A 12,785-nucleotide genomic window follows, 5' to 3' on the forward strand; every position below is an offset into this window, starting at 1 on the left:
GTGTGTTTTTTTATATTTAGCTGTCCCGCCCTACTGTGCCTTACTCTGACTCTGATTGGCTTACCGTAATCAATCTTATTTCCCTGACTAAATCTAACCAATCCAACCAACGAAGGCAACGTACTAGCCAATCAGAGGCAGAGGAGGTTGGGTCATGCCTTCGCCATCCTAGGAAATGCAAACTTGCATGACTGCTGATAGCCGTAGAGTCTGTTTATGAGAGTAAAATTGGAAGCTCAAGTTTAGAAAGTGTCAAATGTACGACAAAAACAGAAAAGAAGTTCATGAGTGCCGTGTTTGCATGTCATGTGTTATCTCTTTGTTGGGGTTGCTACAGTTGAACCATGCGTCACCCAACAGAAAGTAAAAGTGAAAGTGAACCAGCTCACTGAAACAGTAAGCTAACTGTCGACTGTGAGGGGAAATACACGGTAAGTCATCCAAATTAGGCTCGATAACCTCAAGTTTAACAACATATTAGCGTGTTACAGAGTTGGTTAGCTAAATGTTAAACAGGAGCAAGGCCAGAAGCGACCCTAAAATGTTATTAACAAGTGTTATTAATAGTCTTAGCTAACGTTACCAAAACCTACAGAAGGCCTTCAAAAGACCTGGCTTCTAAAATAATGTAACACTTTGTAGCTCGTTAAAATGACCGTTATAACGCATAATCTTACAGGTATTAGTGATGTTTGTATGGACTTCAGTGGACTTGGATGCTGCTGAGGCCCCTCTGTACTCTCTCACTAACTGTAACAGGAATCACATGTACATTTATATTCTCTGCAACTTTGGCAAAGTGCAATATATATCTTTTTGTACATATAATTTATAATTACCCCCATTCTGCACACCTAATGCACATCTAATGTGCACACTGTATGCATGCACGTTTAATAAAGGGCATACTTTTTGTTTACTTTTCTATCTATCTATTCATCCATTTATCTATCTACATCTAAAAGATAGATAGAAACATAGATGGATCTAAAAGGCTAGTCTAAAAGATAGATGGATAGATAGATATTATTTACAGATAGATAGATAGATAGATAGATAGATAGATAGATAGATAGATAGATAGAGATATCTAAAAGGCTAGTCTAAAAGATAGATAGACTAAGGTTACCACACACTACTAACAGAAAAGTCAGAATATAATGTTTGTGTGTTTTTAGGCACTGTTGATTAAGTACAATTTTGAGCTACTTGAAGGTTTGTGTTTTATGCTACTTTATTCTTATACTCCACTACATTTCAGAGCGAAATATTATGCTTAAGGACTGTAACTTAAACCTAAACTGTATAACAGAAATATGTGTCTTTCTAGGATCCGCTTAAACTTCCTGCAGTCTCATTGTCCAGCAAAGGAAAATGAATCAAGTGTCAGCATGTGGATTATTCATTATTCTGTTCGACGCTGTGCTTTGTTTGGCACTGTGGGCCGGACTGGTGCTGCTGAAGTGCTCCAGTTGTGGTGGACTGGCAGGTGTGTGGGCCTTTGGGGCAGCAAAGTGGGTCATTCTCCATGTTTTCACATCTGTACTGACGGATGGGAAGCCCCAGGCTGTGCTCCGCAGGTTCGTGGCACTCCTCTGCCTTCTCTCTCCTGTGTTTGAAAGCGGACGGATCTTTATGGCGCCTCCCTCAGAGGGGTACACAGGACCATCTCCTAACCTCAGCATGCTGCTCCTGGGCCTCATGTCCTCGTCGCTGGCCTGTGTGTTTTGGGAAAACCTCTGTGGTGATTCAACGAAGAAAAAGGACAACACTAAGCAGGATGCCTGGCCGCTGCTTGTGAGGATGCTGAAATACTTCAAACCAGACACCCTTTACCTTATTGCAGCTTTCGGTTTCCTCATCTTAGGTGTCATCTGTAAGTGTGAAATGTCGACGTTCTACAGAATATTTCACATGGTACACCTGCATATGCCTTCTTACCTTTTGAAAATTGACTCCCTTGTATTTTCAGAAGAATACAGAAACTTTTAACGGATACATTTTTAAAAGTGTAAACTTTCTTGATGTCAACAAAAGACCAAAACCAACAACGTGTTATTTTGTCTTTCAATACTTTCTAACTCCCCCACCCTGTCTGTAGCACTCAGCCCCAAGCCCATTGATTTCACCTGATGTAAATCTTTTAAAATGGGTCACAAATATATAGTTTAATTGTTAGAATATGCTCAGAAATTTCGTTGTAGTTTTTTAGCAAGAGTTACTCAAAGAGAAGTTAAAAAGTGCATTTGTTTGTATCCATTTGAAAGTAAAGCTTACATCACAGAAACGTATAATTTCCTGTTTACCTAATCCGTGTCATTCATCTTTCCTGACAGGTGATACATACATCCCATTGTATCAGGGGTACGTCATTGATATGCTCAGAGGTGAACTACTTCAAACCAGCTTCTGTTATGCAGTTGGACAGCTGGCACTTGTCTCTCTTGGAAGGTAATGAGATAACATGTGTATATATTCTTGTCCTTTGTGTTTTAGAGAAATGTTATTTGTTTCAGTGATGTGATAAATAAACTGTCATTTTAAATGTCTCCATCCAACAGCGCTCTGTTCTCCAGCTTTAGAGGAGGCATATTTATGTACACCCTGACCAGACTGAACAAGAGACTGAAACATCTGCTGTTTCACACCCTCCTGCAGCAGGAAGTGCACTTCTTTGAGGAGAACAAACCTGGTGAGAACCACGTAGTAAACATGTTTGTTATTATGTTATAGCGATGCAGTGATTTAAAGAGTCAAGAAACCCTCCTATTTTTTCCACATAGACTTATTTTCCAGAGTATGCTACATGGCCAAAAGTATGTGCGAGGGCACAAAATGGTATAAATAGGAATGGATCAGCACTTTGCAGCAGTCCGCCTTATTTACCCCTGGTAACCCTGTGGTTTAACATCACAACACTATAAACTGTGGGTTATTCCCTCAGGAAAAGTCTGCAGAAATGAGGACATACTGTACGTCGGAAAGTGTTCATAAAGGGGTCCAAAGGTCTGCAAGAGAGCCCTCACGGACTTGAGGATTTTGACAGTGAAACGACCAAAGGTTCAAGTTTGAAAGCACTTAATTAGAAGTCGCTTTGGATAAATTCATTGGAGTCATGGAGAAGTTCTCTCAGTGCTGATGTTTTCCCTGATAGGTTGGGTATGAACTTTCCAATAAAATTGCGTCAGCTAAATGACATGTAATGTAATGTAACCCTAAACCCTCACAAACTTAACAGGAATGCGCCTCAAAGTCCGTGAGTGTGGATATCGGGATTGGGCCAATGTCATGTTGAAACAAACTAAAACTGTTGACACAAAGTTTGAAATAAAAATGTATGCGTTATCTCCATAATATGTAACACACATTGAAACTGCTCTTGAATGTGGCCTTTTCTCCCTTTCACCACTCAGGACGTCTTTCCTCCCGCCTGCACTCGGATGTGGACAGGATGGGCCGTACAGTTGCAATGAACGCCAACGTGCTGGTCCGCAGCACAGTCAAAACCTGCCTCATGCTCACAGTGATGCTACGCCTGTCCTGGGAGCTCACTGTGCTCACCTGCATAGAGATGCCACTCTTGGCCATCCTGCAGAACAAATACAGCACCTTGTCCAAGGTAGGTGTGAGGAGACTGACCCTGGACTACTCTGAACAGTCAGCAGGGGTTGTATTGTGTTTTTGCTTTACTCACCATAATCACAAGTGTTTTGTTGGTTTGTTTGCTAATTTGTTTGTTTTGCAAAAGTATTCAAGGACATTTTGAATCACTTTTCTGAAAGATGTGTAGTCACTGACAATGTAGTTCATTAATTGTATCCAAGCATCAGTGTTCAGGATGTCAATAGGTCTGTCTGCTGTTGGTTGCTCTGGCTTTTGCAGTCCTTAAGTCGGCCTTTAACAAGGAAGTATTTTACTGTATATCACAGCTAAGGTGAAACTGGTGCTTTCAGTCACCAGTAAGTGGAGCTCCAATGCAAAATGTTACTGATTTGGTCAGTAATTCCTAGATGGAAGTGAATAAATTGTGAATTACTAAATTTGATGTTTGCCTATGTGCAGTTTGAAATTAGAAGGCCATTTTCACATTAATCTGCTGAAGGGGAACTTCTGTCTCTTTGCTCACCTTAAATCTGAGTTTATGAATGAAAACATAGAAAAATAATTATTCAAAACAGATGATTTTTTTTATGTCTGGAAGGTGATCATTAAAGATGAAAATAGAATCAAGCCACCTCCTTCCTGTTGTCCTCCACTACACCAGACAAGATAAAAATGTTTTTTTATATATATAAAAATATATATAATCATCAGGAAAAGGAAACAGCAGGGTGGATTTAGTTATGTATCTTTGGAGAGAGGAGGAAGAAGGAGACAAGAAGAAGGATAACTAAGTTACAGTATGAACAAAATGAGAAACAGTAAGAACATCTGGACATAATCAAGTTAATGATAAACAGTACCTCAGTAGTTGAAGGATTTTGTTTCTCCAAAGCATGAAAACCAGTACAACCTTTAAATGCACTGGAATGTAAGATTTCTGGAACTGTAGTGCAAAATGTGACATCAAAGATAAGAAACTGAGGAAATTATGTGCAGCGCAGGTCAAGAAGCAGACCTGAACCTGCGATGATGTCCTGAGTGCAGCATCAGTGTGCTCATGTGCGTTGTCCTTTTGCTGAATCCGTCTTTGTCAAACAGGAGCTGAAAGATCAGATGCAGGACTGCCAAGCTCAGAACAAAGACCTGGCCACCCAGACCTTAAGCGGGATTCACACGGTCCGAAGCTTTAAGGGAGAGAAAGATGAACTGAGAAGGTTTAAGGAGTCTCTGGACCGCATGTGCGCTGTGCAGAGACGTTCAAGTATCTACAGCGCAGTCTTCTGCTTAATACGCAGGGTAAGATGGCAGCGGTGTACATCCATGGATCATATGAGAGCAAGAGAACGTGTTGAGCTTTCAACTCGTTGTATGGCGACCCATTTCCACCAGCAAAAGAAAAGAAGATAGGAAAAGTATAATTAGGGATAATCAAAATAAAAACATATGTGTGGTCAGTAAATACTATTACTATAAAACTTTTTTACTCAACATTAAGTCAGATTTTGACATTTGAAGTCAGAATTATGAAATAGTAACGCAAAAATTTGATTTTTGGTATTAAACATATGAGATACAAAGTTATGCTTTTAAGATAGTCACAAGAAGTTAAATCTTTTAATCATTTAGTCAGAATTATGATATAATAATTTAAACCTTTGAGATAACAAGTGTGAAGTACCGTATACTTCATAAGTATGTCATAACTGCGTCTATCCATGAGTATATATTTGTCATTTCTAACATTTTGATATCTTTTAGAGATATTTAATATCTTTTCCTGGCAGGCAAGTGTACTGCTCCAATAATGTTGAAAAACCTTTCTGTTTTCTGGCATGTTTTAAAAAAAGTTGAACAAAATTGTGAGTAATGGTCTGTTTCCATGTAGCTGGTGACTGTGGGGATAAAGATACTGATGCTGGTCCAGGCCCGCGGGCTCATCTCGTCGGGTCACCTCAGCATCGGTAGTCTCGTCTCTTTCTTCTTGTACCAGAAGCCCATGTCAAACAATTTAAAGGTGAGCTGCGTTACACATATTTCCCACTGCAGAATAGCTTCTAATGTATTTGAGTTGTGAAATATAAAATGCCTGTTGTTGACGAAGATCATTTATTTTTGTCACAGGAGCTTATGTATTGCTGCGGAGATACGATGTCCACAGTCGGAGTCATCTCCAAAGTGTTCAGTTATCTTGACAGAACACCAAAGTGTAAGAAGGCGGGAGAGTTAGCTCCTGAGAAGCTGGAGGGAAGAATTGTTTTCCAAAATGTCACCTTCACGTATCCCTCCTCTTCTGAAGATAAACCAGCTCTGAAGGTACGTTGTGTCCTACAGCATCGTTATATTTAGAATGGGGTTAAACATTAATCCAGGTCATCATTAACGTGTTCTGGACAGTCGGTTTCTATAGAACTTCGGCCAGGACAGATGACCGCCCTGGTGGGTCCCTCTGGCAGTGGGAAGACTTCCTGCGTCAGCCTCCTGAAGAGGCTGTATGAACCTCAGGAGGGACAGATCCTGCTGGACGGAGAACCGCTGCACCATTACGAACCCAAATACCTTCATCAAAAGGTACAGTTGCCTCGTTGGAAGGAGGCTTTAATCGCCACAGCAAATGCATTTAATTCAGGAATGCTCACTTTTTTTTTTGCTGTTGTAAGAGAGTAAAGTGTATTTAATATAATATTCTTTCCATATCAGATGAATCGTTTCACAATAAAAGACAAAAACAAGACATAACATACAGACACAATATAAGAGTAATAAAAAAAAGGATCAAAATACATTAAAATAAACAAAGGCAAGTTGCACCACTTTGTCTACTTGGCAAAAAAGAACTACAGAAGTGTCAAGAAGGCGTTATTATGGATCCCACGTAACTTCTAGGCAAGTCCCGCCCTACGAAGCAGCTCGATTGGTTGGGGTTAGGCATTGACCTCGAGTGGTTAAGGTTAGGATAGCCGATTGGTCAGGGGATAGGACAGGTAAGCATGGACGCCTGGCCAATAGTAGTGTGTGAATGGTATCAAAGCCCGGGGCGTGCCTAGAAGTTGCGTGGGTTCCATAATAACGCATCAAGAAGCTGGTAGCAAAATGGCTGCACGATTGATGGCAGTTCACATCTTAACAAAATAGAATATATATATTTTGTTTAATTGTTCAGTCTTGCTTAATTTTCCATCAACGGCACTGTACAATATATACATTTTCATACAATTACTTATTTTTTCAGCTGTATATAGCATTTGTACACATTATATTAGTATAAAAAGGCATTAATATCTGCAAAATATATAAACATTTTTTGTTGGGTTTGTATATGAACCAAAGTATTTGACAAAATAAGGTTAAAAACAAAACAAACCGGACGTACAGATTGGGAGGTTTTGTGCTTGTGAGAAACAACAGTTCAGTTGCTTTATTTGTGGATACATTGCTTTTAAAATCTTGATTTGCAGGTTTAGGTTTTTTCCACTTTCTAATCACACAAACGTGAAACAATTATATATTTGCACCAAACACGCTCCATACATAAATTCCAATCCTGACAACTAGCACTGCACTAATACTAGTGTGTGTTTCAACTTCATGTATTTAGATGGCCCTGGTATCCCAGAATCCCGTGCTGTTTTCTGGTTCGCTGAAATACAACATTGCGTACGGCCTGAAGGACTGCCCCATTGAGAAGGTGAAGGAAGCTGCAAAGAAAGCCAACGCAGATGACTTCATCTCTAAACTGGAGAAGGAATATGAAACAGGTACAGAGTGGGGACAGATATTTAGACGCATATATATATATATATATATATATATATATATATATATATATATATATATATATATTACATTAATACCATACAAGACTCATTAAATCACTAATCAGATCTGAATGCTACAAATTCAGTTTTCCTTTGTTTTTTAATGCTATCCTATTTAGGTTAAAGTTAACTGTCTAACACCATTGCTTTTGTTGTTATTGTCCATTTATTGCCATTAAGGTGACTTAGTGTGTACTTTTTGTTATTTTAATAGTTTTAACAGTTTGATGCAGGAGTAGTCTGCTTATGTTCTGTATTTGTACTACAGTATAAGGGCAACTGGCACAGGTTTTTAATTGCAATAAAACAAATTACAGCTTTCTTTTCAGAAAGAGTGACATGAAATAACAATAAAATGTTTCGCAGATTAATTTTGTGTAGCTAAAACCTGTACAGAGAGCTGCACTGTGTTCGGTGTAATGGAAACTGTAACTGACATATTCTGATATGAAAAGTAGTTAAATATGAACTTTTAACAGACAATGGTCATGGCAGATGGGATGATTGGAGAAAGTCTTTGTTTATACGTAGCTAATAGCGGTGTCCGGCCGGTGATCAAAGAAACTGTTCAGAAATGATTGACTGAAAAATTCAGATGGAGATTCCTCATTTCTTTAATCATCTGAATAATCTATATAAGCGTGTTTGGTCTTTACAGATATCGGTGAATGTGGTGGCAAACTTTCAGACGGACAGAGGCAGTGCATCGCCGTCGTCAGAGCTCTGGTTCGAGAGCCGCAGGTCATCATACTGGATGAGGCAACCAGCAAACTGGATGTTGAAGTGCACCACGCTGTAAGTTAAAAAACACGGTCATAGCCACTGATGACACCGATCTTAACAGGAGCACACGCTCAGTCATTACACTTTCTCCTTTACAAACAGTTATTCCTATTAACGATGGCTCTGTTCCATTTAAGTGTCCCAGTAAGCCACGACAGTGTGAAAGCGAGCCGGCATGCACAATACCAGCACCCTGACACTCAAGCTGCTTAAAAAATTTCAGCCATCATTCATGTTATTATTCATCTAGTGCTTTTCCTACTGTGACGTGTCAAAAATATCCGACATAAAGAGGCCTAAGACACCTGATCTGAATTATTGTATGCTGCTGCATGGCCTCCATGAGTGTGGGGTTATCTTGTCTGCAATAAGACAACTTGCTCTATTAGACCTGCATCTTCCATTTTAAAATAAACAACTTGTGAGAGATGTTATACTAAATACATACAACCTGTAGCTTTTTGCACAGCCTGCTTGAGATACCAGGAAGAGTTGACCTAATTATAATAATATAAAATATAATAATAATAATAATCTTTTAATCTTTAGTAATCTTTCTATTAATCTTTTGGGGGAATGTTTTTTTTCTCTCAAGAATGTGGCCAAACAGTTACAGCTGGCTGAGATCTGATCACAGTGGCAGCCACACCACACCATTTACATCTGGTATTAACAATATATGAGGACAAATAATAATAATTCATTTATATAGTGCTTTATCATAGACACTCAAAGCGCTTCAGGGGGGAGGACTACTCTCTATCAACACCAATGTGTAGCACCCACCTGGGTGATGCACCTTATGACGCCAGACGCTCACCACACCTCAGCTCGGCAGAGAGGGAGGGGAACGTGTTTTTAGTGGTGGGGGAAACCAGAGCAAAAACTAATAAATTAAATGAATAAAATTAAATTATGAGTACAGCTATAAAATCAAAAAAAATTTAAAAAGTATTTTGAATCTGTTGGTTTTGGCTCTTTGGGGTTTAAAACAAAGAAATGCAAAGAAATGGAAGCTGTCACACCGAACTGTACTTTCTTTTACAACAGTTATACAAAACAGATTTTTCCGTTGAGTGACTTTGCTGCAGGAAATCATTTAGCTTATCAGCTAAGCCAATTTGCTTCTTCAGGACTGCGTGGGGGAGGTTTGATCACATTTAACCGTCTGTGATCTGGCAACAGAAGCCAACAATCTCACAAACCGTTAAACTGCTAAATCCTGGTGGGTTCTGGTTGTTAAAACACACGGACAGAATCTCTCGTGTGAAATAACCCAAACTGTTGTGTGTTCATGTTGGACTAATTTGCCTCTGGGGGTTGAACACAAGGTGTAAATGCTAATGTCGCTCTGTGTTTGTGTTGTGCTCGGCCCTCTAATGCAATCTGCACACTTTGGCCACATTCCTAACCCACTAACTGTTGTATGGAGTGACAGGAAGAGGACCCAAATGCAGAGGGAGAAAGGCAGGCAGGAGATGGTTGAACTCAAAGATTTTAATATAACAAAAAACAGCAGCACAAGGGCTGGAAAACCGGCAGGTAAAACAAAGGCAGGAGTAAACTGTAAAAAACACAAGGCACAGGGAAACAACACTAGACGCAGGGGTGAACACAAGGGCATGGATACAAACGCAACAGGCACGGGACAAAACGATCTGACAAGACACAAAGGGATTCAAAGGGGTTAAATACATGAGGTAGGGAGCAAACAAGGAACAGGTGGTGACATCAGGTGAAACACATCAGGGCGGGGCAGGACAATCAACAAAGGCGGGAAAACACAGGAAGTAAACTGGATAAGACAAGACAAAAAACCAGACTATCAAAATAAAACAGGAAACAGAACACAAACAGGGAACATGACAAACACAGACCAAAATACACAGAAAACATACAGAAACCAACAAGGCAACAGAAACGAACAATCAGGCAACAGAAATGGGGCAAAATACAGAACAAAACACTGAAACCACAACACTAACTCCACCCTCCACTTCTTCCTGTTAGCTGCCATCAAGCAGCTACAGTCAATCAACAGAAAAATGATCTGCAAACGTTTGGATAATTAAATTAATTTTTCAAGCAGAAATGCCAAAAACCAAATGCTGTTTTCAGCCTCTCGAGTAAGATGCTTTTCTTAGTTTAATATCATTGTACATTGAATATTTTGGATTTTCTTTAATTGTTCGCTGGACAAATCACGACATTTGAGAATTATTAAGAATAAAATATACATTTAATAATGTTAAACACATAATTTAAACATGTAAATATCTGTCAAATGTACACTGTATATACTTAAGACCATCGTCATCATATCCACCTACCTCAGATATATAAGCAACCTGTTATATTAATAATTGTTAATTTATTCCAGCAGCATTTGCACTTTTGCATTGCCCTATTGTTTTACTGTTTAAATTCCTCAGATAGCTGTTTGTGTGTGTGTGTGTGCGCGCGCGTGTGTGTGTGATGTACGATGTACGCATGTGTAAATGATATACACTTTTATATATACAAACTTATATCTATACATACAGTAGTAGTTAAATGTTCATGTTTACCTTGTTCAGCTTTGTTGCCCTTGTTTTTAGCCGTATGTCTATTTCTGCGTGTGTACTTTAAAGCAGTGTTTCTCAAATGGGGGTACGTGTCCCCCTAGGGGTACTTTGGAGGACTGCAGGGGGTACGTGACGTTTTTTGCAAATTTTTTTTTTTTTTCAAAGTTTTTGTCGCTGTTTTTGAAGTTTGTCACCTTTTTTGAAGGTTTTGTTGCTTGTTTTGACCTATTCTTGCCTTTCTTCCTTACATTTTTCTATTGTCTTTTTTTCAGTTTATTTTCTGCTTTTTTCAAAGTTTTTGTCACTTTTTTCAAAGTTTGTCACTTATTTGAATTTTTTTAATTTATCGCTGACATCGCTGTATTGTTCATCTTTATATAGACTTTTTTTTCTACCAAAAATTATTCACGCTGGTCAGGGGGTACATGGCTTAAAAAAACTGTTCAAAGGGGGAACATTATTGAAGAAAGCTTGAGAACCACAGCTTTAGAGCAACAAAAAGCTGAAGCCAAATTCCCTGTATGTGTTCACACTTACTAGGCCATTAGTCTCGCATTGCCAGACCTTCCTCCACAGCGCTGTGGAGGAAGGTCTGGAACATGTGTACATTCAAAAGTTGTTTTAGTCTTGCAACAGAAAACTCAGATTGGACAGATAGTCTAGCTAGCTGTCTGGATTTACCCTGCAGAGATCTGAGGAGCAGTTAACCATAGTCCTCACAAATCAGCCGGAGGTTAGAACGCCAACACAAAGAAGGTGAGGGACATCCGGCCGAAAATGAGAGACCAGAATATCCGGCAGCACTGGACTCTGAGAAACTTGAATGGATAATTTTTCACAGTTTTCTGAAACATTATAGACTAAACAATTAATCACGCAAATAATTGATCATGAAAGTAATCGTTAGTTGCAGCCCCAGAGCCAGGAAATAGTCTGGAGTTTTTTTTTTACCTCTAAAGATCTTATGCATTTAAACCTCATTTATCGTCCTCCAGATAAGTTATATAAGTCGTCCATATACAGCTGTAACTTGGTGTTTGATTGTTGGGTTGTGTTACAGGTGCTGCAGGAGGTTCTGGCTCGTGGGCGGACCGTCCTGTTGGTGACTCATCAGCTGAAGACTGCGGAGAAGGCGGATCACATCATCTTCATGGAGAAGGGAGCAGTCGCGGAGGAGGGGACGCACCAAGAGCTCATGGCCAAGAGAGAACGCTACTATCGTCTGAAAGAGGAACTGTTCTCTAAACTCATCTGAGAAGAGTTTCTACATGAATGTTAGATGCAACAAGTGATTTGAAATATTCAGCCCAACCTGGTAATCCGCCTGTTTTTCATCTAGAAAAGATTTGTCAGTCGAATCATCTGCGGTAGGAAGGATGTGGTGTGTTCTGCATGTTTTGATGTCGTCACACACAGACATAGGTGACTTTAGAAAGAACTGAAACTCTAACGCTCTAGTGATCTGAGACATTATCAGTATTGTTTTATAAGGCAGTTTTGTATTTTGTAGTATTTCAAGGTGTGCTAGTTAAACTCTAGCTGAAAAGCAAACACTGTGACCACGAGTGATAATTATCGCATAATACTAAATCATAGTAGAACAATCAGTAATATCCGCTACACAGCAATGTATCTCTAAATGTTGCTACAGCTAGCTACTTCTCATACCAAACCATGTAAGACTGAAGCATAACGCAGAACCATCGAGTGTATCTAATTAAACCAGGCTTTGCTTTTCTTCATTTGAGATGAAGAAGGGTTTTTGTGACGAACACTTTTAGTAAAAGGATTTTTCCACCACTGACTTTCTTTTGATGATATTTGATAATAATAACAATACATTTATTTTTTATAGAGCTTTTCTAAACATTCACAGTTACAGTTTGGGTTACAAACAAACAAAAGGTACGTAGACAAGATTAGATGACAGACAAAAAGAAAAGGAAAACACACAGGTGCATGGACAAGCACAGGCAAAGCAGGAGAGGTGGGCAACGAAAAACTGGGAAAGTCTGTTAAC

At 39.2% G+C, this 12,785-nt stretch overlaps 1 protein-coding gene across 1 annotated transcript; it reads left to right on the forward strand.

Annotated features, from left to right (window-relative positions):
• Nucleotides 1-176: 176 nt before the first annotated feature.
• On the forward strand, nucleotides 177-12,507 carry tap2t (transporter associated with antigen processing, subunit type t, teleost specific). The gene is made up of 12 exons (XM_039789142.1): nucleotides 177-431; nucleotides 1,331-1,876; nucleotides 2,337-2,451; nucleotides 2,562-2,692; nucleotides 3,414-3,619; nucleotides 4,702-4,899; nucleotides 5,489-5,617; nucleotides 5,725-5,916; nucleotides 5,998-6,171; nucleotides 7,199-7,358; nucleotides 8,077-8,213; nucleotides 11,826-12,507. The coding sequence occupies exons 2-12, from the start codon at nucleotides 1,375-1,377 to the stop codon at nucleotides 12,018-12,020; spliced, it is 2,139 nt and encodes a 712-aa protein (XP_039645076.1). The 5' UTR covers nucleotides 177-431; nucleotides 1,331-1,374; the 3' UTR covers nucleotides 12,021-12,507.
• The last annotated feature ends 278 nt before the right edge of the window (nucleotides 12,508-12,785 follow it).

Source organism: Perca fluviatilis, chromosome 21, assembly GCF_010015445.1.
Source record: "Perca fluviatilis chromosome 21, GENO_Pfluv_1.0, whole genome shotgun sequence".
In the NCBI taxonomy this organism is placed as follows: domain Eukaryota; kingdom Metazoa; phylum Chordata; class Actinopteri; order Perciformes; family Percidae; genus Perca; species Perca fluviatilis.

Coding starts and splice junctions, on each gene's coding strand:
- tap2t (XM_039789142.1), top strand. CDS start 1,375: ATGAATCAAGTGTCAGCATGTGGATTATTCATTATTCTGTTCGACGCT. Junction 2,693..3,413: donor CTTTGAGGAGAACAAACCTG/GTGAGAACCACG, acceptor TTCACCACTCAG/GACGTCTTTCCTCCCGCCTG. Junction 5,618..5,724: donor CCATGTCAAACAATTTAAAG/GTGAGCTGCGTT, acceptor TTTTTGTCACAG/GAGCTTATGTATTGCTGCGG.